This window comes from Apodemus sylvaticus, chromosome 4 (genome assembly GCF_947179515.1).
Source record: "Apodemus sylvaticus chromosome 4, mApoSyl1.1, whole genome shotgun sequence".
NCBI lineage: Eukaryota > Metazoa > Chordata > Mammalia > Rodentia > Muridae > Apodemus > Apodemus sylvaticus.
Window position 1 is genome coordinate 59,066,694 of NC_067475.1, and position 24,745 is coordinate 59,091,438.

Here is a 24,745-nt window from a genome sequence, read left to right on the forward strand (position 1 = left end):
CTGCCACACACGATGCAACCTTTGACCTTTATTCATGTCCTGCCTTCCCAACAAAGTCAAATACAAGGCTACTACCCAAAGCAGAAACCCCAGTCCCTACCCTAGACTCCTTCAGTGAGCCGAAAATATATAAAGTGCTGGTGTGTAATATGGGGAAGGCCAGAGGGACTAAGAGCTCCACCCCTGGACTAGAGCATAGGGAGGAGGAGCCCTGCTCAGGAAGGGAAAGGCTCCAGCCTGGTTCCCAGAGGCAGGGAGGAAGGGCCTAGCAGGCCCCACTTGGGGCTGGAGAAACTCATGCAGTCCTGGGCAGAAAGGAACCAAAACACTGGCAGCATGGAGTCCTACAAGGATGGAGTTGGGGGGGTGGGTAATTTGTACCCCTGTGAAGGGAAAGGTGGGAGGTTGAGGAGGCTTTGGGGAATTCAGAGAATGGGACAGCCCCTCCGGCGCTTATTCTTCCGGACCTGTAGGCCCGCCCGAGTGGCCATCTCAAATACCTCCCGCACTCCTTCCTTAGTCTTGGCTGAACACTCGAGGTAGCCAAAGGCACTGATCCTGTTTGCCATGTCCCGGCCTTCCTCAGATCGAACCGGCTCCTGATAAGACAAGACACAGGGTCAAAAGAAGGGCTAGCTGAGCAGAGGTCCTAGGTGCAGCTACCACGGGCAGTATCCAGGCTGGAGACAGACCAGGTTGCCATTTCAGAATTCTGCCTGCTCCCTCCTTCCACTCAGCCTTACCCGGACAGTACCCATTCCTCCCCTGGGCAAGTGCCTAATGCTCAACGGGCTCCCTCCTCTCTCTCCTCAGCCTTCTAGTGCTGCGACCCTTTAATACAGTTCCTCATGTTGTGGGGACCCCCCCCCCATATAAAATGATTTTTGTTGCTACCTCATAACTGTAGTTTTGCTACTGTTATGGTGTAATACCGAATATGCAGGATATCTAACATAAAACCCCAAAGGGGTCATGTCCCACAGGCTGAGAACTGCTGCTCTAGTCTATCTTCATAGCTACCAGAATACTTTACTAACATACTGACTGGACGTCTCTCCCCAGTTAAAACTCTCAATTAGCCTCCCAAAATAAGCTTCCTTCATACCGTCCTCTAAATAAAAGTCCACTGGCTAGAGTCATGTAGCAAGTCTTTGAGTTCTTCCACGCTGTGTACAAGGCCCTCCCTCCCCAGGGCACACCCTCATTTTAGGATGTGGGTGAGGATGATTCTTAGTAGCCCCAGCCATAAAAAATAAACACCCTTGGGCATGTTGCTTACTCAGGACCCTTCTAGTTCCTCCCAGCATTGGGAGGGGAGGGGACAGCCCGCTAACACTGGCTATCAGCTGTTTGCATCTCTGCTGGAAAGTTCCCCAAGGAGCCTGCCCCACCGCAGGCCGGCGCTGCCCCGCCCACCTGTTTCATCTTGGCCAGCTCTCTCCGTGTGTGCTCATCTTGCCTCAGGTCCTTTTTATTCCCCACTAGGATGATGGGCACGTTGGGACAAAAGTGCTTCACCTCTGGGGTCCACTTCTCAGGAATGTTTTCTGCAGAGATATCCCCCAGATGTGTAGATTTAACAAGAGAAGTTAGGTCTTCTACAGCAGTCCTGGAGTCTACTGAACAGGCAGTACCTCGAACAGCTCAAAGCCCCTAGCAGTGGACCCCACCCCACCCCAAGGGCCACTGTCTCCATAGCAAAGGAGACTCGCAGGGACCTACATGCTCCCAAGACTCCTCCTCAGCCTCTGAAGGTGGCCGGTACCAAATACTCTCTGTCCCTCCAAAGTCTTACCCAGGCTGTCGGGACTGTCGATGGAGAAACACATGAGGATGACGTCAGTGTCCGGGTAGGAAAGCGGCCGCAGGCGGTCATAGTCTTCCTGCCCTGCCGTGTCCCACAGAGCAAGCTCCACCTGACACACAGGGCTGTTGAGCAGCTAGCCCGAGGGCCCTGACCCTACCTCCCCGAGGCCCTCTGAAATCACTGGGTCTATAAACTAGCTGAACATCTTTTTGCCACTCACTACGTGCTGGGTTGTATTGATCAGTCACAAAACCAATGATACACTTTTCGAAAAATCTAAGATGGGTTTGATCTTTGTGTAGTATGAGCGGCTGCCGTCAGTCAGCAGCGTTTAGTTCTCGGGGCAGCCCTTTGGGGGAGGTCTTGCCCTCACTCACATTTTGCAGTGGGGAGAAGCTAAGCCCGGAGGCAGAGGCGGAGGCAGGCAAAAGGGACTTGGCTCAGATTCCAGAGCCAGTATGTGGTCGAACCAGATAGTACATCCAGGTTTGCTAGGGCTACAGTTGCACTTCCTAATTTCTGCTGGTTCCAACAGGGAAATAAAGATATGGGTGGGTGGTAAGAAAGGACATCCATGGGCCCTATGATAGCGACTGGGGAAACAGGGACATCCATGGGCCCTATGTGACTGGGGGAACAGGGTCCCCAGGCAGAAAAGCAAGAAATTCCTGTCCTTCACCTGCTTGCCGTCCACTTCGATGTCAGCTATGTAGTTCTCGAAGACGGTAGGGACATAGACCTCTGGAAACTGGTCTTTGCTGAAGACGATGAGGAGGCAGGTCTTCCCACAGGCACCATCACCTACAATCACCAGCTTCTTTCGGATTGCAGCCATGGCAGAACCTGGCAGGCAAGAGGCAGTGGGGATTTGAGGAGAGGAAAGCCGGTAAATCCAAAAACACTTTCCTAGCCACCCACCGTTCAAGCTTGCCTAGAAACCACAGCACCCAGCGAAGGAAGGGAAGGGGGCTTGCCAAGGCATGTTCTTGCCAAGAACCAATCCTGTGGGCAAAAGACCTTGGAACGCTGGTCAGGACAGGTCTCCTGGATGCATTAGAATTGATCAGGAGGAGTGCAGGCCCCAGAACACCTAAGAAGCCCTCAGGTGTGGCCCCGAAAGACCTAGATTTAGTGGCCTTGCCTATAGGATTTTGACAATATGAATAATCACTAAGTGCAAAGTAGAACAGATTGTCCCTCAATAGCAGTCATGCCTGCCTGGTCACAGAAAAAGCCAGCTACAGGTGTTAGAATTAAGCAAAGAACACTCGTAGAGCCCGTAGGTGTCTGTCTCTCCCTGGACACGCACATACTTTGTCAAGCATTTGGAGAAAAATCTTCAGATCTCCAACTGCCTGTTAGGCGGATGGTGGCCTTCCCATTTGCAAACAAAACAACAACACTCTTCATTGGGGGCAGCACATATGCATGTGATAGTCAAAGAACAACTTTGTAGTCAGTCTACCTTTGCATGGGTTCCTGGAATCAAACTCAGGTAATCATACTTGCTTAGCAAGCACCTTTGCCCACTGAGCCTCTCACTGACCCCAGGGCTTCTACTTTGACAAAAGTAGGAAACTGAGGCTCAGTAAGATTTAGACAAAGTGCAGGGATGGTTCTCAAAGCAGGGCTCTGGGATCCCGTCTATCTGCCTGCATGGCACTTCACAGGTAAGAACAGAAGCAGAGACGCTAAGCCAGAGGCCAGTGGAATGACCCACCCCTTCCCTTCCCCAAAGTCTCAAGTCACACAAAGAAGGCTCAGTCTTGGCAGCTCACAGCCGAGGCCCCCCCTCCTGGGCCTGGCAGCAACACTCCGGTCACTCAGCCCCTGACAGGGGACAATGACCACACTGTGGGGAGCCACACATCTATCACGCTATTGCTGTGACTGAGCTAAACCCACTTGGGAATCACCTCCACCCACTCTCCGGATCAGCCCCTTCCTCCTTGTGACCAGCTGACCCCCAGGCCCTGCAGACACCTCCCTGTGACTCAAGGTAAGGAGTCAGCTTCTCAGAGTTTATGTGTGTCCTACACCCTGGCACACATGAACAAACAGTTCATACCAAGGGAAGCTGGCCGGGTCAGTGCAGTCTCCAGGCCTACACAGCTTGGAAGGGATAGTGCCAGCCTGCCAGGCGGCTATAGAGGAGAGATGGAGCTAAGGCTGTGGGGGAGGGGGCCAGAGCCTGGGCTGGGAGGAGCCTCAAAAGAAAAGACAGTGAGGATCAGTCTAAGCTTCTGACCAGGCAGGGAGCAGTTAAGAAGGGGACAGTAACCTGATCTCAGCCCCAAACTTGGCTTTTCCTTTCAGTCCCATATCCTGTCTGGCTCCGCTGAACTCCTCTGCTCCCTACATACCACCACCTCAAACCCTGGCCAGTGTCTGCCTTTTAGGAAGCAGAGTACTCCAGCCCCAGGGTGATTCTTTTCAGCATCAGGCTCCTGGGTGGTTCCTCCCTCCCCTACACACACACACACACACACAAACACACACACACACACACAAAACTGGGATCTGAGGAAAGAGGACATGAGTCACAGAAAATTTATAGGAGTTGAGTATGCACGGACACACTTACCAGCCCCCACCTCAAGGGATTTTCCCTAGTATCCCCAAAAGACTGGGAAGACGGCATTCACTCTGCTGCCTATCTCCTTCACCGGTGAAGTCTGAGAGGTATACCCAGGTAACCCACAGGATTTCTTCCAACTGCCCCACCTACTCCCATTAATTCAACCAGTCTAGCTGTATACAAGCTGGCTGTGACAGCCCCAACCCAGGGTGGGCAGTGTCGACGTATCATGATCACTGCAACGCTAAACACGAGTCACATCCTCATGCATGTGCCACGGCTGTCCCACAGTAGCAATGCGGCTGGCTGGGCATCTGATGGTGGGTGGCTGAGGCCGGAACTTCGTGACTGGGTTAGAGCCCCTAACTCAGAAGATCTTGCATCTAGGCTCTGTTTAGGCCAGAATAATTGAGGACTCAGGCCAAGCCAGGACATTAGGCCCAGGGCCAAAATGGCATGAATGGCCTGGCTAACACTCCCTGTGAAAAGAGACTCCAGAGGATCTGCCCCACTAACCCTAAGAGAGACAAGAAGGGCCCAAGAGGGGTCTGGAACTTCTGTGACCTTCCCTAGGTCAGGACACTAGCCCTTCTCATTAATCTCTTGATTTCCCAGGTGATCCAACAGGCCTTTGTACTCTGCTCCCCTGAGATCTAGGCGAGGAATCATTCTTCGGGCAACACCTTTTCCTTAACTTTAAAGCCAGAAGTGAAGGAAGAGCTGGGCCTCAGCTTTCCGCCCAACCCCCTAACACTCCCAAACGTCCCCAAAGGGTAGGAGGCAGAGTTGGGGATTGGGGTGTTTTGTTCGTTTTTTGGTTGTTTTTGGTTTTTTTGTTTTGTTTTGTTTTTTCCTTCACTCTCAGACGCATATACACAACACAGGATCGGGATCTTAACTCAGGTCAGCTCCAAAACCCTTCTAGGGCGGCGTCCAGTCCCGCCAAGCAGGGGCAGCCCCCAATGGTCACATCCCACCCATATTCCCGCCATTCCCCATCCCAGGCCAGAATTCCCACCCCTAGTCAGCCTGAGGCCCTGTTTCTTACTCCCCGCCCGGAACTGGAGCGTCTGGGTTGAGTTGCTCACGGAAATCCAAGTGTGTCCCTGGCCCAGCTAGGGAGGTCCGGAAAGGCAAGACTCAGAAAGGGATGGGGCTCTGGGCTCTGGTTTGAGAGCTCAGGAGACGAGAGCGCCTGCCCTGCAGCTCGGGGCGCTCTCCCAAGCTGGCCCGGAACCCCCTCCTGAGCCGCTCCTGGAGCGATCCGGGAACTGGGAAAGTGCTCTCCTCCGAGGTCAGTTCCCACGACGCCTCGCCACCCACCAGTTGGGGCCCCCGATACCTTCTGCTCCACCGCCTCCAGCTGCGCGGCCGGTGCCGGAGGCTCAGACTGACCCGGGCCCCGCCCCACTCTCCAGCACCGCTCCGGGGCGGGTCCGTCAAGGGGAGGGGGATCGACGGGGGCGGCCCTTAGCTTGGCCCGCCTCCGCTCCCGGCCCTGGCCGGCCGGAGAGCATCGACGCTGAGGACCCGGCAAGGGGCGTGGGACAGGAACTGGAGGGAGCTGGAGGGACCCTGCCCGGAGATGTCTGGATTGCTGGGTGGTGAGCGGGCGGGTGGGACCCCGGAGGACTGGGCCTCTGCCCCACTTCCAACCCGTGGGGGGCGGACCTGCTTCGGGAAAGTTGAGCGGTTCCCAGGGTGGGGTCAGCGAGGGCCACTGCTGCCCTCGCGTGGCCAAGCAACCCTCGAAGCTCCAGTATCTCCTACACCCGCTCCGTGACCGAGGGGACGGGTTGTACAGAAGCTGCCCACTCTCTTATCCAGGAATCACTGCAGTAAGTGCCACGTGACGCTGTCCAGAGCCTTGGAGGCCTTTTGTGATCTGCAGTCCCCAGTCACCATCGCCTTACAAGTCCCTTCCTTCCTTCGCTGGGAATTTCCCTATGTCCTGTAAAGAGCACACTCCTGGAAGTGCTTCCTTGTCCTCAGCTGGAAACTGACCTCATACTCCTATTGTATTGTTGTGCTGTTGATCCCAATCTGACGTGTTACTTACCTGATCATGTATCTCCTTCCTTATAAAGGGCCAAAGAAGTGGGTGTATAAGGAAGTCTACCAATTTTTTTTATTTGCTAGTGCTGGATACTTTTAACACTCAGGTCTCTAACTCTGGAATAAGTTCGCCCGTTCCCTTTTGCCCATAAAGAAAGTGAAGCCCAGAGAAGTGCTTTCCCCACGATTTGTGACAGCAGGAATTTACAGTGATGCGAGCCACGATAACACGGGAAGCAAAGGCAGATGGATGTCTATGAGTTAGTTCCAGGCCAGCCTGGAACTACATTGAGAACCTGTTGCAAAACTCAGTCAAATGTATACTCAGGCCTGTGAGGCACCCAGGCAGGTACTGGCTGCCTGCTGGCTGCCATGCTGCCCCTCCAACTTGCCCTCTGCACTCTCCAATCAACCAAACCAAGGACTGGCCAGAATATGTGCATGTTATAGGAAGTCTACTGTACATGCAGCGGGGCTGGTGGCTCATGCCTGTAATCTCAGCACTCCCGAGGGAGCAGCGTTACCACAAATTCCAGGGCAACATAGGCTGTGGAGTGAAGCAGTCTCAAATCCAGGCAGAAACATACGTAGGCACTCGCTCAGGATTGGAAGCACGGACCAACCATACATTAGATAAATCAGATAACTGAGGTGAAGGGCGCCTTGGTCACCAGGCCTCTGAATTCATTCACTGGTTGAATGTGAACTGAAAGCTATCTACTAGCCATGAAACTCTGCCTTCAGATAACTTACAGTCTAGCCCAGAAGTGGTGGTGCATGCATTTAATCCCAGCACTGTGGAGACTGAGGCAGGAGGATCTCTGTGAGTTTGAGGCTACCCTGGTCTACAGAGATAGTTTTAGGACAGCCAAGTCTACACAAAGAAATCCTATCTTGAACAAAACAAAAATAAGCAAATAAATACAGTCTTACTATGTAAATTACACAGGCAATCGAACCTAGCTAACAGTTCTTGAAGTTTTATCACACGAACCTTGCCCGCCCCACCCATGCCATGTTTAGTTCTTACAAGGCAGAATTGTTATCTACAGTTACTGAGACATGGAGACTCAGAGGACTTAGTGTTTGGGAGTCAAAACACTCAGACTTGAGAGTCCCTGCTCTTGGGGCTGGAGAGATGACTCACGGGTTAAAAGCACTGTCTGTTCTTCTAGAGGACCTCAGTTCAATTCCCAGCACCGACATGGCAGCTCACAACTGTCTGTAACTCCAGTTCCAACACCCTCATACAGACATAAATGCAGGCAAAACACCAATGCCCATGAAACTAAAAATATTTTTTTTTAAAAAATAGTCACAAAAAAAAAAAAAAAAGAGTCCCTGCTCTTAATAGCTAATTTCCATCGGTTCCTCCTCCTACCGACAGTTATAGTCCTGGAGGTAAAGGCTTGGGCTGTAGGGTACTCCGTCCTGGAGAACAGATGAAACAGTCAAGAAAAGGTAGTGTGGGACATAAAACAAGTGAGGCATAAAATAAGAGTTTGGAGGCAGGAGGGTGGTAAAGCTAGAGAAACAGTAGCTGGACCAGGCGGTGGTGGTGCATGCCTTTAATCCCAGCACTTGGGAGGCAGAGGTAGGCAGATTTCTGAGTTCAAGGCCAGCCTGGTCTACAAAGTGAGTTCCAGGACAGCCAGGCTATACAGAGAAACCCTGTCTCGGAAAAAACAAAGCAAAACAAAACACAAAACAAACAAACAAAAAAGCAGTAGCTAGACCACATTATGAAGGTTCTTAGATGCCAAGCACAGGACTTTAACCTTAGTCCTGTTCTGGGCATAACAATGAGTCACTGAACTTAGGAAGTTGATGTAATAAAGGGCTAATGTGGTGATGAGAAAGGCAGAAAAGAAATAAAGGTAAATATGAAACAACAGTGTAGTCACACAGTGTAGTCACACATCCCTTAATAGAGATAAGAATTGTTGCTAGGGGACTGGAGAGGTGCCTCAGAGGTTAAGAGCACTGACTGCTCTTCCAGAGGTCCTGAGTTCAATTCCCAGCAACCACACGGTGACTCACAACCATCCATAATTCGATCTGGTGCCCTCTTCTGGTGTGTCTGAAGAGAAGTACACTGTATTCATATAAATAAAATAAATAAATACATCTTTAAAAAAAAAGAAAAAGAATTGTTGCTAGGGAATTTCATCATTGTGTGAATAGCAGTAAGTGTACTCACACAAACCAAGATGGCCCAGCCTAGGACACAGCTCGGCTACATTGTATACACCACCATATAGACAGCGGTTTCCAGAATCACTACATGGAATGCTGCATGACTGAAGTAGCCGAGAACTGTGAGATACACAAGCCAGGTATGGTCAGCTGGTGCATCACTAACTTGAGCAGCTAAGATGGTGCCCATTGAAAGGATGCAACAGGAGAATTATTTATGGGGGAAATCGTGAATTCAGCCTAAGGTGTGTGGACTGGAAGTGCCAGAGCTCTGTGGAAAAGATGGCCAGGAGATAGCTGGCATGTGTGGGCTCAAAGCTCAGCGATGGTTTGTGCTGGACACCCAGGCTTGACAGATATCCACAGATGGGGCCACTCATGGCAAGTGTGTGGCATGGGAAAAGGGTGCAGCAGAAGCACCTGGGCAAGCCGCAGCTTCAGGAATGTTCTGGTGGTCTTTCCACTACCCACTTTTCAGGTTCTGGTCAAAGCAAATAATGACACACACGTTTATCCATCTTGTTTATTTGCCAGTTGCTGTAATCTTGGATCTAGTGGGCATCCCTTTGTCAAACGGCCACTCGAGAGTCAGGGGCACAACTTCCGTGTTTGGGCAGAAGGAGGGTGATAGTGGAGAGGCTGGAGTGGCAGTGAGAGGGAGAGGCCTGGGCCCATCAGGAGTAACTGCTGCCTGGCCCTCCCAGGGGGATGACGAAGACCGAGATGTCATCCCCGGAACCCAGCTTGTTGTTTGGGAGACGCCAGCCACGGTCCCGGGGGATTCCCCGGGCCCCCAGGACCAGAGCTTGGGCCAGAGCTGTATACCTGCCAGGAGTACATGTGTACATTCATGTACCGATATGTATATGAGAAGACAGATACACAGGCCCATATATGGGTCTCCGGGCTTTGTTTCCCTTTGCCCCTTCTTTCACCAGGACTACCCCCCAACACCTTGCGAGGCAACCCCCTACCTGCTGGGATCATTGGGCTCATAGGATGACAGCACCCTGTCCACAGTGGCAGCTACCTCAGAGTCATTGGTCACATCCCACAAGCCATCTGTTCCCAGGACCAGCACATCATCTGGACAGTGCTCATACTGTGTCAGATCATACACTCGGACCTGGAAGGGTGGAGCAAGAGAGGGCTGGGGTGTTAGGAGGGGAAGAGGTTGGAGATAAAAGGCCCTGGGTAAAAGCCAGTTGGAGCCTCCTAAAGGAAAGAAGCTGTGCTCACTTCAGGAAAGCAGGACAGGAAAGGCTTGATGGGCAGAGTAGAGCTGCAGACCTTAAGGTTGTGGTCTCCCAAGCCCCGTGTCACCCCAATGGTAGCCATTACCCGGGCCTGAGAAAATGAGAAAGAATGCTGCTATTTAGTTCCTTTCTCGGATTCACCAAAACCGTAGAAAATCTTCCCACACCTACTGCTTGGTGAAACCCCCACCTCCCTGGACAAGCAATGACGATGGGTCTTCCTGCCCTCTCCCACCTCTACCTCAGGGTTTTACCTTTTTGCCCTCCCCACAGACCAGAGGCAACCTGAGATCCTCCAGCTCAATCTTTTTGTAGGCCCTGAGGAGGGAGGAGCAGAGGACGGCTCATGCAGATGGCAAAGCCCCTCCCCCTAGAACGGCAAGCCCCACACACCAGCCCTTCCAGCCTTTCCCAGCTTCCAGCCTGACCCAACCTCTAGCTCCCGCCTTGGTGCTGGTGCTTTACCAGGGGGACCGGCCCAGCTCTGAGGGAAGTTACCAGCCAGTCATATTCTGGTCCCTGTACAGCATCCTCTGTCCTAGTTCCTTGGGCTGAACTCTTCGGGGAAATTCAAGGTGGGTGAACTCACCGCCCAGCAGTTCTGGTTTCAGAAAGCCCTGAGGTTGGGAGGGGCCAGACCCACTGCATTCATATCACACCCCATACAACATGTAGCTGTTAAATCATAAGAGATCCTTAAAGTTTACTGCAGGCCATACACTCCTCTAACAGTAACGTGAATGAACTCGTTCACCCCTCACCACTGAGTAAGGAAACTTGTCAGAAGTCACACAATTAGCAGCGTGGGGGGTGGGGTAGGGGAAGAAGCACTAAGATAACACCCTTATCTTTGTTATTCTCACCCCCTCCCACCTCTGACTCTACTTCCTTCCCGGGGCTACAAAGACAGCCCAGGCTCCTTCCTGCTGCATCACCCCACCAGCTCACCCAGCACCCCACAGTCTGCACAGCACCTTCCCAGGAAGTTCCCAGTGGGAAGCTTTGAGAGGCTTAAGAGGAAAGACTGGGGACAGGGACTTTAGCCCCGACTTACAAGCAGCTGAAGACGCTGGCGCTCCGTCTCTGGGGTGAACTCCCGGGACATTGGAATGATTTCACCATTCCGGACAATGATGGCCCTGCCCAGGGACAAAAAGGATTTGGACCTGGCTTTCTCAGGCTGAGTGGAGAATTCCATGAGCAGGACCAGGCCCTCCCCATAATGAACCTGATGATTCCTTGCCTGGGTCCCCATCTCTCCATCCCCAGTGGATACGGCCAACCTTCCTTACATCTATCATCTTAATGATCACTGCAGTTTTTAATACTTGACCCACGCCTCACTCTGCCTTCCCCTCATCCTGGGGAGTGTCGCCCCTTACATGGCCACTCTCAAACCCTCTTTCCACTCACCTGCTGTCGCCTGCATTAGCCACATACATCTTGCCTAGCAGGTACACCACCACCAGTGCACAGCAGCCCCCTTCCACATGGTGGCCACGCCGCTCCCGAGCCATCTGCTCATCCTGCCAGGTGAGGAAGGGTCAAAGGGGACAGAAAACCTGCAACTCATAGTCACTCTACTCCGCCCCACTCCAGGTCGGTGTGAAAGAGAAGAGGACCACACAGGGTAACAGGACCAAGCTCTGCTCAGGCTCTGAAGGGCAGCGTGGATTCTCGGGTCCACCCATCCACCTCCACCTCACAGTGCTGACTAGAGTGCCCACTTAGCCCATCATTGGCACAGGCCACCCACTCACCATGAGCTGGAAGGCGCTCTCAATGGCCCCTACAACCAGACTGTCATGGGTCACTTCCTTCTGTGGAGACCAGCCGGACTGAGGGCTGACCAACTGTGAAGGTTTAGAGACTCCAGGGGTTCTCGGAGAGCATGGGAGACAGAGGGGCGGGGGCAAGGGGTCCTGAAGTATGTCTACTAGATCCTTTAGCTGTTCCCGGATGTGGCGATGCAGGAGCCGGGAGGCCATTTCAGCTGCTCCTCCACCAGCGTGCCCATCAAAAAGGCCCCAGTAGTAAAAGCAGAACCCCTGGTGAAGAAAAGTTGGAAGTCAGTAGGGATCGAGGGTGACAGAACAAGCCTATAAGTGGCCATATAACCATCACACGGGAGAGCTGAGTGTGATATTAAGGCAATTTAGATTTATTCACTTATTCGTGCACAGCCTACTGTGCCAAGAGAAGGAGGAGCCAAGTTCAAAAGATGAGGAATGCAAAGATCAGTACTGATTAGTTAAATCATCCATAAACACACGAGCATTTACATATGAAATGGATATAGTAAACTTTCCTAGCAGAACTAATCAAATCGAAGCCACTTGGGGTTTCCTGGGCAGAGGTGCCACCACCTAATCTCTCCGGAGATTAGGGAAGGGGATGAAGTGTTACCTGGTTATGGCCAGGCTCCCTGGGGACCCCTGTAATGCTCTTCCGGCTTTCCACATACACGACCTCGCAGCAAGCCTGGTCCTCATTGTGTCTGCTCTTACCAGCATTGATGACCCTGCCAGGCCAGAGTGTCCCACACCAGGTTAGACACCAGACTAGGTCCTGGAATAACCCCCACCTCAGACTCACACACACACACACACACACATCCTCTCCTGCTCGCTGGCCAAACTGAAAAAGGTCACAGCTGCCTGGGCTCCAAGCCAGGGGGAAGAGGAGAAGGCAGGGCCAGCTAGAAGCACTGTCTGGTGGCAGAAGGCGCAGCCTCAGAGAAAGGCCCGCAGCAGTAACTGCCTGCCTCAGTTCCTCCATCCTTGGCAAAGGAGACTTTCCAGAAGGTGGTGCTGGGGGGCGGGGGCGGGGGCTAGGGGTCAGACAGGAACAGTAAGTTTTACTCTCTGCCAGTCAAAATTCTACATCTCATCTCCAATCTCAACCAGCTCAGACATGGATTCATGGGCACATTCACCCTCATCCTGAAACGACCCAGTGAAAGTTCGGTCCTTCTTTGAGTGGGGAAGTGCTCCGGCCCAAATAGGGTATATAGATCCTCCAGGACTGGGCAGGACTCTCTTAGCTACAAACCCATTTCACGGGGGAGGGGGGGACTAAAAGAGGAGGTGCGGGGCTACCCACCACCTCCCTCCACGACCTCAGTGTCTCCGTCTCCCTGGTGGCTTGGCTTGGATTTCCCCAAAGATGATTTAAAAATATACAGGTTCTGAGAGCACGCTGCCTCTCGGGCTGTGCCCTATCAGCACCTATCTGTCTACAGACCCCTAACCAAAGGGAACCGTCGCTCTCTGCGGGCGGACCCCTCCCCCGCCCGGGAAGCCAGAGGCCTTCTGGTGTCGCGGGCTATTTCTGGGTGTGGAGGGGGAGGGGACCGGTAAGAAGGACAGGGAACTGGGGCGCTGGGGCCAGGAAGCGGGTGAGCGAGTCTTTCCACCCGCGATCTCCCTGGCAAAGGGAACTAGTCCTTCTTAAACCTCTCCCCCCACTTCGCCTGTGAACCGCGGCCCGCAACTGGGAACCCGCCACCTCATCCTTGGCGGTGCTCCCTGCGCCCTCCGTGGGAGGGGACTGTCCTGAGCCGACGAGGGGCAGGGTGGGTAAGGTCCTGAAGAAGGTTGTGGAGACTGCACCCCGTCCGGGGGATGGCTGGGAGGGGTGCAGGTTCCTGGGATGGTTCCCGGAGAGTCGTGCGGCGGGGGACGCATCCCAGAAGCCGGGATGCGTCTCCTGGGAGAATGGGAGTCCCATCCTCATCTGGGAGTTCCGGGGGCGCTCACTCGGCATAGCCTGTGCTCCAGGGCAGGCGGCGACCGGTGTCTGGGGGGCTTTGCACAGCCCGGCCTATGTGGTCGTCGGCGCGTCGCAGCCCCCCGGGGCTCAGCTGCAGAAAGGTGGGTCTAGAGAAGCTCACTGGAGGCTCCGCGGTCTTCTGGGGCCCGCCGACCTCGATCCTAGGCTTCCCCCGGGGGCTCTTAGGTGTTTCTTGGGCGGCGGGAGGCGCCGAGGTAGCGTTGGGCAGATCTGGGGACTTGGAGCGCTGGGAAGAAGTGCCACCCGAGCTCACCAGGTGCGCCACGGCCGAGCGCACCCGGTTTAGCATGCTGCCTCCGTGCCCCGCCCTCGGCCGTGGCCCCGCCCCCGGAGAGGCCCCGCCCCTAAGGCGCCAGGTGGGCGGTGCCCGCTCTTAGTCCTAGACAAGCTTACCCAGGCTCTAGGCTACCTCTGAGCCGCCCCACCCGCTCCTCGCCTATTCTCCTCCGCATCCCTACTTTGTCCCGCCAGAGTGTCAGAGGGGAAGGATCTGTTGTGGGAAGGAAGAGGAACGAAGGAAACACTTCAGCCGTGTTGTAGGTTAGACATCCGCTAGATTTAATCCGCTAGAATTTGTCCATTATGACGAGGGTGGGCGAGGCAGCCACCTCGCGCTCGGTTCGGGGTGGGCCAGCCAGTATGGAGAGTTATGGAGCTGATGACTTCAGAGCGAAACATCCTCTTGGGTGTGAAGAACTTGGTGTGACAACACTTCGGGTTAGGACTGCAGAACAGAGAGCACAGAAAGCTGGTGCGAGTCGTGGTGCTAACCAGGCCTGGCAGCCGACTACCAGGCACCTGAAGGCACTATTCTCTCTAAAGGTCACCTCCACGTTCGAGAGAACAATTGTCACATCCATCCCACTTTCTCAGAACCGTACCCCCCCCCATATTTAGACTTCTGTTGGCCAGTTAGTAAGGCTAACGACATAATAAATAAATACGATTAGTGAGGGCTTGCTGCACACTGGGGCACGTTCTAGTCATTCGGTCACTACACAACAACCACGCAAGCTAAGCTACGCCCATTTTACAGATGAAATAGGAGCAGACAGTCTCCTGTTCTTTTACTAGACTTGCTAAGATTCACGCAGCCACTTAGAGATTCATACCCATGTCAGAACCTGTTACAGATACTGGTTTCTCTGGACTAGGAAAAAGGCGCAGAGGGGAGCGGGACTCCTAAATTCCCACCCTCTGAGGTTGCAAGCAGAAAAGGGATTCTGAGCAAGTTCTCTGCCTACCGCCAGGGGGAGGCAAAGGCCAGGCGAAAAGCTTGTCTGGGTGGCAGGAAAGCCCACTATGTCCCGCACAGATGGGCTGTTTGTCTGTCTTCTCTCTAGGGAAGGATTATTGTCCCGACTCAGAAAGAATCCTGTTCTTATACTTGGACTTAGAGAGTTGATCACTCTCCGCTCCCTCAACTCTCCCCAACACACAGTTTAACAGAAGTCAAGGTGCTTCTCTGAGAGAACCACGGACTCCCTGTCCTTAGCTGAGCCTCCGCCTCAAGGCACCCAACTGGCTGCTTCCTGTTCATGTCCTGGGCTAACCTGTGCCTCCTTTCTCATCCAGTTCTAAATAAAAATCCCACAGTGGTCATGCAAAGTACACACTTGCTGTAATTATGTCTGAGTTGGGGGAGGGGGGGTCAGAGCAAAGAAAAATGAAATCACCGAGGTGGAGGTGGGGTGGACTGATAAAATCAGACTCAATGAGAGCGGCAAGGGCAGCCAGGGACAGAGAGCATACATCCTGCCGCTATGAGTGTTTTCTTCCTGTTCGAGAAAAACTGAAGCCAGCTGTCTGATAAATAGCATAGTGTCAGTGGGAAGCCAAAGACTGGAGGGAGGAAAAAACCTTTAGTTTCATTATTCAGTGTTTCTGGGTCAGTTTACCTATATCACCTTTCGATGTTGTCCAGCTTCCGGGCTCTTCACAGCACCTACGGTGTGACTGCAGAGATGGGCCACAGGACTAGGCTCTGTGGACCCCTGGACTCCAGTACCAGCTCATGGACAGGGATGCCAGCTGCTCCCCTGACTCTGGAACCCTCTGGCTCCCTTCCATAACCAAACTCTAGGACTCCCGCGCATCTGAACCCTCTCCTAGTCCTCCTATCAGACCTCTCCCTGATGAAAGGACCTCTCCCTGAGGCAATAGAGAGCTAGAGCCAGGACAAAGAAGGCAGGAAAAGCACTTCTTTCTGAGACGAGTGCCCTGCTAGGAGCCAAAAGGCACTCCTCCATTACAGAGGAGTAGGGGGAGGGGAGGGACAGGGCATTCTCAGAACAAACATGGCGGCGCTCATCTAGAATCCCAGGAGCAGAGGTAGACACAGGATGATCACAAGTTAGTGGCTAGCCTGAACTACATAGTAAATTCCAGGCTAGCCAAGGCTTACATAATGAGACTTTATCTTAAAGAGGTAGGGGGATGGCCTAGCAGGCAAAAGTGCTTATTGCCAAGTTTGATGACCTGAATTCAATTCTCAGCACCCTGGAAAGAGAGATCCAGAGAGGGAGTGGAGAGACAGACAGAGGGAAGAGCCCCTCCCCGCCCTCCACCCCTCCCCGCCCCCTTCCAGGCTGTGTGCCCAGGATGCAGAACCAGGCTCCTTTATTTCTCTGTCTCTGTTATGTCCCCAAAGCTTCCTCACTCTAACAGGTGCACACACCTCTCCTGTGAAGAGGCAGGGTCTCAGCACACTTCTGCCCCCATGTTTAATGAATCCAGAACACGAACCTGCCATATTTCTGTCATTGGGACCATCGACTGTCTTTCCGATGAAGGTACTAGGAACCTCAGATTTGGTTTCCGAGGTGAGAGTCACACCCTTTATCCACGGGGCGTTCACCAGCCTCTTGACACCTCCAGCCCGGTTCTCCACCCTGGTACTGCCCTTGGTTCTCCCAGGAAGGAGGGCAGCACTTCTGTGCTGGAAATGTTTACCATCCCTCCTGGGTGGCAGCCGGGAGCCCCTGTGGCAAACAAACAAACAAACCTCTGCAACTTGAGAATCTTTCAATACAGTGGTCTGTTTCCAGTGCCTGGGAACACCTTAAAATAACACTTGACTGTACTAACAAAGAACCAGATTTACACACACACACACACACACACCACCTCTTTTTCTCTTTCTTTCCTTTGAAGATATGGTCTGGCTGAGTAGCATTAGCTGGTCTGGAACCTTGTGTAAACCATATAGCCCAAACTTACAGGCAACTTCCTACCTTCCTATCCGCTAGCCCTGCTGTGCTTGTGTTTGTTTGTTTGTGTTTAGGGGGTTGTTTGGGTTGGGTTGGTCTGTTTGTATATTCGTTTGTTTGTATGTTTTAGATAGGGTCTCACACTTATCTACGGCCTTGTCTCCCAAGTTCGGGAATTACAGATGAGAAACCCTGTGTCTGTGTGGTGTGAAGAACTGAATCTTAAGATTTAATGAGTTCAGATTTAAATAGCAGCCTACTGCTGGTCTGGGTGAAGACTACTCCCAGCCCCAACGCCCACCCCGATCCCAGAATACCGCCTGCCTCCCTGAACTACTGGACTAGGGGCCACATTCCTAGAAGTTTTAGTGAGCTGCACTAATTGATGTGTTTTGCCCAAGGAACTGTCCATGAAAACAGAGTCGGTGGGCTTCTTTTCCGGACTCGCCTTGCGCCACAAGAGGCCGCTGCGGGCCAGCTGTGCCCAGGTTCCCCACAGAGCGCCCCCACGCTGTGATGTCTCGAGGAAGGCGGCGGTGCCTGCAAGGGCTGGAGTAGCAGAACGGCTCCCAGTCTAGCGGCTGCGCGCTCCTCAACCTGCAGACCGAAAGCTCGGGAGGACTCGGCCTAGCCACGCAGAACTGGTGGGTGCTGACCCAGAGCATCTAGGTGCTGCAAGCCGGGGAGTCCGGCTTAGCCAGAGCCTCTGCTCTCCTCGGGAGCAACAACTTAGTGACGCTCTACCGCGGACAGAGCTCAAAACCAGACAACACCTAAGCTGGCCGCTCCCGCGGAGAGCCCGCTTTGCGGAGTCTAGATGCCAAGCTCAGAAGCAGCGAGGACCTCAGACCGGAACCAGGGCCACTGCTGTGGAGCAGGTGGGTACCAGGAGTAAGAACAGATTCTGGAGGGGGACAGAACTAAGCAAAAACAAGGTCAAAGGTTCTTGTTGACCTCTTGTTGCTATGGAGGCTCTTCTCCCAGACTCACCTTGGCACCTGAATTAAGGATTGGGAAAACAGCCCAAGGAAACTGAGGCAGACTATGGATGCAGATGAACAAAGCCCAGAAACTTCCTTCTCCGGTACCTTTCCAGGAAGGAAGGAATGAAATGCCAGAGATTCCAAGTCCTTTTCCATCTTCCCCAGGTTCACTGAGCATTGGCGTGCCTAGGAGAAATGCGTGAGTTGGATTAGACACTGTTAGAACTCAACCAGAAATAGGATGTCCCCAAGAGAAAAACAAGCGGCAGGAGACCCAGGAGAAAGGAGCTGCATCTAGAAGGGTGAGGATACACCCATGCCCAGGGGATTGGCACCTTCCGCCTCCACCTGCAGTCCCTTCTCTAGGCCCTCCCTGAGATCACCAGCAGTGTGTTTCAGTTTTACGTCTCACTGGGGACCTTTGGCAGAGAGTGGAGAGGCTCTTGTGGGCTGTGCACGGAAGCAGAGACCTGTTGCACTGCTAGGCTCTGAGAAACAGCAGCAGAATGAAGCCTGTTCCAGAAGAGTCCAGGAAGCAAGGCTCAGGATGGGTTGGTTAGAGGTGGAGGCACAGAGAACTGGGAGACCTGGGGGTCTCTTCTGGGACAAAGCTGGCAGATTCTGCGCCCTTCTCTGACCCTAGCTCTGTCCCAAGACCAGAAAGATGACAGCACTGATTCTTAGACACTCCCACCCCTGCTTCACTCCTAGGAAAAAGCAAGCCCAGCCAGTCACTCTTCTCAGAGTCACGCCCCACAGATCTCTATAGTCTCAGGAAGGAGGGTAGGGGGCAAGGACAGATTCCCAGAGCAGAAATGGCTGCCTTTGCCTTGGGAACAGCCTAAGTTGGAGTTCTTTAGTGCTGGGCCCCTTCTCTTACTCTCTTCTAAGCTTCCTCTTAGCCCCTCCAGGGGTCTGGTCTCTCTCTGTTCTGAACAACCTCCGCATTGCTCCCTCCTTGCCCAGGTGGAATGGGTCTGAGACCAGCAGATGAGCAGACCGAGGCCTAAAGACCCCAGGAACGGTGAGTGAGACATCTGGAGATGGGAATCGAGGAGAAGACAGCGCCCCCTCACCCCAACCTCTCACATACACATATATCCAGGGAGTAGCTGTATTCTTTTTGGCCCCTGGTATTCCTAGAACTGTGCTGTCAATTGCTGGGGACAGTGACCAGGCTAACCCTTGACTTCTAGGACCTGTGGCCTCCTGGAGTGCTTCCTGTCCCCTTCTGTGGCTAGTTTCTCTCAGCTTCTTTGTGCTTCTAGTTTTCTGGTTTCCCTCTGATTCTTACCCACCCTCTGGTGCAGATGTTAGATCATTGGTTCATGGAAGAAAGGAGGGAAAGAGCACATGGGTCTAGGGCAGGCTTCTGGGTCCCGTCCCACGGCAGCCAGCCTTGGGCAAGACAATCAACTTCTAATCTAGGGGGGTTTCCTTCCGTGTATTTATTTGTTTATTTATTTTCATGTGTGTGCATGATTATACACGTGTGTACCCACGTGAAGCCAGAGGAGGCTCATTTGACAGAGTCGCTCGCCCTGCTCTGTCACTGACAGAGTCGCTCGTCCTGCTGTCACTGGTCACTCAGCTCCACTCAGGCAGGGCCTTTCACTGACTCTGGCTCTAGGCTGTCCAGCAACCCAGCAACCTTTTTACACAGTCTAGCTTCTCACATCTGTGCTGGTGTGCACATGCGTGTTCTTACTCACGGAGCCATCCCCTCAGCTCTGCGTTTTGTGTGTGTTTGTTTGAGACAGGGTCTTCCTGTGTAGCCCTGGCTAGGCTTGGAACTCACTGTGGAGATCAGGCTGGCCTCAAACTAACTTTCTTTCTTTCTTTCTTTCTTTCTTTCTTTCTTTCTTTCTTTCTTTCTTTCTTTCTTTCTTTCTTTCCTTCTTTCGTGTTTTTTTGAGACAGGGTTTCTCTGTGTGGCCCAGTACTCACTTTGCAGACCCAGGCTGGCCTTGAACTCAGAAATCTGCCTGTCTCTGTCCCAAGTGCTGATATTAAAGGTGTGTGCCACCACTGCCTGGCTGGCCTCAAACTTTCAATGATTGATCTGCTGTTGCTTCTGCAATGCTAGGATTGCATTTGCCATGATAACAAGCCTACATTCCTTTCTTTTATAATTTTAAATTGTGTTCAGATTGAATTGTGCTGCTGCTACAGTCCCATGATTTGAAACTTAAACACGAAAAAGAAAGAAATTGGGTGTGTGTGGGGGGAATAATTCATCTTCTTTCTTACAACTTCTAGCCAAACAAAGTTTCCTTTCTTAATGGCAAATAGAGCTGGTATATACATATTAAGCAAAACACACACACACACACACACACACACACACATACACACACGTGTATACACTGTGTATGCACCAGCCCCACCCCCACTTGTTGCTTTTTTCCCTCCTGTAAGACTGGTTTCTCAGTAGAGTCTACTGTATACGGCTTTACAAAATTCCTCGATGGTTTTGGTTTTCACCGTGTTCTGTTCTGTTCTATGTTCCCAGCCACCTGGAGGGAACTGCATTTTCAGATTCTCCACACTCAGCTCCTCCCCCTACTGATGGCTGTTTGGGGTGTATCTTTGTATGTAAAATGTATAATAGCAGTCTCCCGTGCAGTGGGATATCACCGAGAGCGCAGCTCCTGTCAAGAGCTCAAAAAGTGGGAGTCAGCGAGTCAGCATCGTTGTCCAGTTCATGGCACGGCCCTTAATTCACTCTGCGAGATCTCTGCAATGTCTCCTCCACAGACCCTGCCTTCCTGCTCCTTGAGCCCTCTCTGTCTGTCATCACATCCTACAGTGGCATCCAGCCTGGCCACAGGCTGCGTGGAGACAAGGTACGCATCCTGCCTAACCTTGGGCCGCATGGAGAAGCGGCTGCGCGGGAGAGCGGAGGGAGAGTGTGCTTCGAAGAGCAGGGTCTGTGCTTCTCTCCACAGAATGACTGAGAGGTCCACCAGCAGCTGGAGCGCCGGCGGCTGGGTGCTTGCACTGTGCCTCGCCTGGCTGTGGACGCGGCTGGCCTCTGCTTCCTTGCAGCCTCCCACATCCACAGGTTTGGGGAAGGTGGTGACATACGGGGAGGGGTTTTATAGAACGTCTGGAGACCTAGAAGGCACTCCAGTCCGTCCCACAAAGCAGGCAGATCTCTGGGGCAGAGTGAAATCTGCAGGTGTGACTCCTCCAGTCGGTCGTTACCCAGGAAACTGTCCTCTTCCATGACCCAGTCTAGAGAAGGCCTGGGAAGGCCCACTGGTACCATCTCTTCCAGGGGGAAGGTGTTCTGCAGTGAGGCCCTCGGGCCGAGGCTTAAGTCTAGTCTCCTGGCCTAATTCTGGGGTTTTCCTTCTGGGATGGCTAAAGCCTCTGTAAGCGGATGATCCTCCCCCACGCATTGTAAGCTCTGGGGCCCTTGCCCTCACCCTGAGAAAGTGGAAGGTGGGGGCTGGTGTGGAACTCCAGCTTTCAAAGAGTCATGAGCATGGCCTCGGAGCGGGCGGGGCGGGACAGGGCGGGGCAAGTGATGTGAAAGTTTCATCTGTTCCTTTCTCCCTTATTAGCGTTCTCTCTCTCTCTCTCTCTCTCTCTCTCTCTCTGTGTGTGTGTGTGTGTGTGTGTGTGTGTTTGTGTGTGTGTGTTTGTGTGTGTGTTGAAGGTAAGATCCCAGCCTTCATCTCTGTGCTCGAAAACACTACCCCTGGGTTGCAGTCCCGGCACTGGATTTCTCTTAAATGGCTTTTCCCTGAGCAAGGAGGAGGGAGTTGAGGGCCTGCAGCAGGGTAGGAGGGAGGGAGGAGGGCAGGGTTGGAGGCCTGGGTCTCCTGATCTCATAACTTCTGGCAGCATCCGTCCTAGGGAAGCAGGGCACCTGTGAGGTGGTTGCTGCCCATCGCTGCTGCAACCGGAACCGCATTGAGGAGCGCTCCCAGACGGTCAAATGCTCCTGCCTCTCTGGCCAGGTGGCTGGCACTACGAGAGCAAAGCCCTCCTGTGTGGATGGTGAGTGAGAGGCCAGGCAGGCCCTAGGCAGCCCGGGCAGAGCAGAGATAAGAAAGTCGTTTAGGCCTGGCCATCTGCTGAGGATCTAGTTACATAGACATCTTAAGGCTTGCCTTATCTGTCTCAAGTGGAGAGGGCAGACATGGCCCACCCTGTGTCATAGAGAAAGCAAGCTCTTGTTACCGGCCATATACATACCTGCCACCTGGCCCAGTCCCTCACCCCGGCTCCACTGGCCACACACTCCTCTAGGGAGGTCCCCTTCCACAAGTCTGTTCCTGTCAGCCTGCTCTGTGTGGAACATGTGATCCCTGACACCACACACCCACTTCCTTTCTGTGCACACGTACGTTCTCACGCTCTGGTGGCATCCAGATCATCGCCATACCTGTTCCCCATGCTCACTAGCTAACAAACCAGCTTGTGCACGCCTGGATGTGGCTTGGGTACTAGCCCATATCCACTAAGGAGGGCACTGAAGATGGTACCTCTGTGCTAACTACAACTGCCCCTAGCGTGGTGCCCTCCTCCCCCTGTGGTGGGATGCAGTGATGAAGTTGATTGGGATAGACCCCAGTCCTTAGCCTAAGTACAGTGCTGCCTCCTCGGACAGCCCGGTGGGGGAGGACAAGGAGATGGTGGAAGCCGAGGCCTGTGGTGTGGGGGAGGGTATGCCTCATTCACAGACCAGAACATAGAGCCATGCCCGCCTCCTGCCCCACAGCCTCCATCGTCCGGCAGAAGTGGTGGTGTCAGATGGAGCCCTGCCTGCCAGGGGAGGAGTGTAAGGTGCTCCCGGACCTGTCAGGGTGGAGCTGCAGCAGTGGACACAAGGTCAAAACCACCAAGGTATTGAGATGGACGGCTCATCCTTCCTTTCTGGTCGTCCTTTACCTGGGGTAGCACAGGGGCCATGCCCTGGAGGGCCAGGCTGGCAGTGTCATAAGGTGGGCATGGGAGTCATGAGAACGCATTCCGGACAGTCTTCTGGGCACTGCTACTGGTGATGGCATGTCCGCCTTGGCTTTTTCCTCTTTATTTCCCATGGGTTTACCCCTAGAAAATATCAGGCCCAGAGGTACACATCTGTAATCCTAGCACTTAGGAGCAAGACCAGGAATTCAAGGCTAGCCTGGGCTACATGATACTTGTATTCAAAAAAACAAAACTAAACTAAAAACTAAGGAAAAAATTGTAGAGAACTGAGGAAATTACCTAGATCATTCAGGGGGAAATTTATCCTTCTATCTGAATTCCACAAACTATAACCACTCTGCCACCTTACCTCAGACTGTCCCCTGTCACCTACCCGACTCCTACACCTCCCCTCCCGCTCCTACTCTCTGCACTTCCTGCCCGCTCTCCTCTAGTCAGATTGCTCTGCCCTCAGTGACAGCACCTAAGAAGATCATTATCGTCCCAGCTTGCCACCAGCCCCACAAAACAAGGGGTAATTAAAATTTTATCAAACTCGTTAGCAGTTCCATGTGTGCCATGGCTAATTAGCTGCATGTCATTGCCACCATTGTCTGTGCAAGTGAGTGACATTTCCTGGCAAGCCAAGGAAGGCAGTGTCCCCACTCCCCAGCCCCACCATGCACGCACAGCAAGCAGGCTAACAAACAGAAGCAAAAACACTTCTAGGGTTCTGAGGAACATGGAGGTTTTCATAGAACACACAACACCGGGAACTTGAGCAGGGAAAGGTTTGAGGGCTGGAGAGATAGCTCAGTGGTTGGGAGTACTTTTTGCCTTTACAGGAGACCAAGGTTCAATTTCCAGCATGGCAGCTCAGTACTGTCTGTAACAAGGTCCTAAAGGATCTAATTTTAGGATCTAATACCCTCTCATGGCCTCCTTGGGCACCAGACACACATGTGGTGCACAGATGGTCATGCAGACACAATACTCATACACACAAAGCTGAATTCATGTAAGTGTGAGGAGGGAACAGTTGGCAGCCCGTCTGTAGGCAGAGAAGGGGGACAGGCACTCGGAGAATGCTTCTTAAGACTTGCAAAGTGGGACCATCACAGAGCGAGGGACATTTGCCATACGGTTACAGGCCCGAAAGGCAGATCGCTGCCTTTGTGATTTGTGTGGTGACTCAGAGGCAAATGGCAGTGAGGCTTGCCTGACTGATGCCAGTGTGGGCAGCCAGGCCACATGGGCTCAGCTTGGATGGCTTTCTGAGACTGGCAGCAGTGACCTCTAGGTGACTTTCCTGTGCTGGGGCTCTCTGGCATGCTACAATGGCCAGCTCCCTATTGCTTTCTCAAACCTTCTTCTACCTGATCATTTGCTTTCTAGGTCACACGGTAACTCTCGGAGGCCATGCTTTAGGCAGGACAGCCTTGACTGAGCACTGGACTGAAGAATGGTCTCCGGTCACCGGACAGCACATAGGAGGACTCAGTTTCCTGGACCTGTGTCCATGTCAAATGTGACACAGACCTGCCAGGACCCTATTAGTCAGTCACGCTGTGAAGCACCAGAAATGCTTCAATCTTTGAGAGACCTGTGCTCTCCTACGAACAAAGTCAACACACAAACCTATCCTTAAGGAATATCTTGTCAAACTGGGGAGTGGATGACAGACAATTTCAACAGTTTAAAGGGTTTGGTACTGTGGCTTCTGAGCTACCTGCAGTGGGTGTGGTGGTGGTGGGGTGGCGGTGCATGAAATTTACACAGATCTTCAGCCATCCCCTGATCACAGGATACAGAGTCATGAGGTCACACCAATACCTTCCCATCCTGGCCTTCCCATCAAACCTGCATCCCCAGTAAGATGCTAAGGTGTGAGAGGAAAACACTGTCCCCTGATGCCAAGCCAGTGGGATATCTTTTGGACTGTACTA

At 53.0% G+C, this 24,745-nt stretch overlaps 3 protein-coding genes and 1 long non-coding RNA gene across 6 annotated transcripts; 2 read left to right on the forward strand and 2 right to left on the reverse strand.

Moving 5' to 3' along the window:
- Positions 1-8: 8 nt before the first annotated feature.
- On the reverse strand, positions 9-5,840 carry Rhoc (ras homolog family member C). Its single transcript, XM_052179574.1, has 5 exons — positions 5,728-5,840; positions 2,487-2,650; positions 1,796-1,916; positions 1,417-1,547; positions 9-599 (listed from the first exon to the last, which is right to left on the reverse strand). The coding sequence occupies exons 2-5, from the start codon at positions 2,640-2,642 to the stop codon at positions 426-428; spliced, it is 582 nt and encodes a 193-aa protein (XP_052035534.1). The 5' UTR covers positions 2,643-2,650; positions 5,728-5,840; the 3' UTR covers positions 9-425.
- A 21-nt stretch (positions 5,841-5,861) lies between these two features.
- On the forward strand, positions 5,862-6,448 carry LOC127682863 (uncharacterized). Its single transcript, XR_007977438.1, has 2 exons — positions 5,862-5,989; positions 6,213-6,448. It is a non-coding gene; the product is annotated as an uncharacterized LOC127682863 (long non-coding RNA).
- A 2,708-nt stretch (positions 6,449-9,156) lies between these two features.
- Positions 9,157-13,987, reverse strand: Ppm1j (protein phosphatase, Mg2+/Mn2+ dependent 1J). Of its 3 annotated transcripts, none has more exons than XM_052179577.1 (10): positions 13,651-13,987; positions 12,299-12,413; positions 11,653-11,940; positions 11,306-11,418; positions 10,947-11,031; positions 10,391-10,509; positions 10,147-10,210; positions 9,876-9,983; positions 9,667-9,762; positions 9,157-9,461 (listed from the first exon to the last, which is right to left on the reverse strand). In XM_052179577.1, the coding sequence occupies exons 1-10, from the start codon at positions 13,971-13,973 to the stop codon at positions 9,363-9,365; spliced, it is 1,410 nt and encodes a 469-aa protein (XP_052035537.1). In that variant the 5' UTR covers positions 13,974-13,987; the 3' UTR covers positions 9,157-9,362. The 3 variants fall into 3 exon arrangements, with proteins under 3 accessions (XP_052035537.1, XP_052035535.1, XP_052035536.1); XM_052179575.1 differs by having other exon boundaries at positions 9,611-9,762; XM_052179576.1 differs by lacking the exon at positions 9,876-9,983 and having other exon boundaries at positions 9,611-9,762.
- Positions 13,988-20,825: 6,838 nt separating this feature from the next.
- Positions 20,826-24,255, forward strand: Tafa3 (TAFA chemokine like family member 3). The gene is made up of 4 exons (XM_052178542.1): positions 20,826-20,951; positions 21,746-21,884; positions 22,609-22,733; positions 24,195-24,255. The coding sequence occupies exons 1-4, from the start codon at positions 20,826-20,828 to the stop codon at positions 24,204-24,206; spliced, it is 402 nt and encodes a 133-aa protein (XP_052034502.1). The 3' UTR covers positions 24,207-24,255.
- Positions 24,256-24,745: the final 490 nt, after the last annotated feature.

Coding starts and splice junctions, on each gene's coding strand:
- Rhoc (XM_052179574.1), bottom strand. CDS start 2,642: ATGGCTGCAATCCGAAAGAAGCTGGTGATTGTAGGTGATGGTGCCTGT. Junction 1,917..2,486: donor TCGAAGTGGACGGCAAGCAG/GTGAAGGACAGG, acceptor CCTGTGTGTCAG/GTGGAGCTTGCTCTGTGGGA. Junction 600..1,416: donor AGCTGGCCAAGATGAAACAG/GTGGGCGGGGCA, acceptor TTGTCTTATCAG/GAGCCGGTTCGATCTGAGGA.
- Ppm1j (XM_052179575.1), bottom strand. CDS start 13,973: ATGCTAAACCGGGTGCGCTCGGCCGTGGCGCACCTGGTGAGCTCGGGT. Junction 11,941..12,298: donor GGGAGCCTGGCCATAACCAG/GTAACACTTCAT, acceptor TTTCTTCACCAG/GGGTTCTGCTTTTACTACTG. Junction 10,510..10,946: donor GCCAGCGTCTTCAGCTGCTT/GTAAGTCGGGGC, acceptor TCCCAACCTCAG/GGCTTTCTGAAACCAGAACT.
- Tafa3 (XM_052178542.1), top strand. CDS start 20,826: ATGACTGAGAGGTCCACCAGCAGCTGGAGCGCCGGCGGCTGGGTGCTT. Junction 20,952..21,745: donor CATCCACAGGTTTGGGGAAG/GTGGTGACATAC, acceptor GTCCTAGGGAAG/CAGGGCACCTGTGAGGTGGT. Junction 21,885..22,608: donor AAAGCCCTCCTGTGTGGATG/GTGAGTGAGAGG, acceptor CCTGCCCCACAG/CCTCCATCGTCCGGCAGAAG.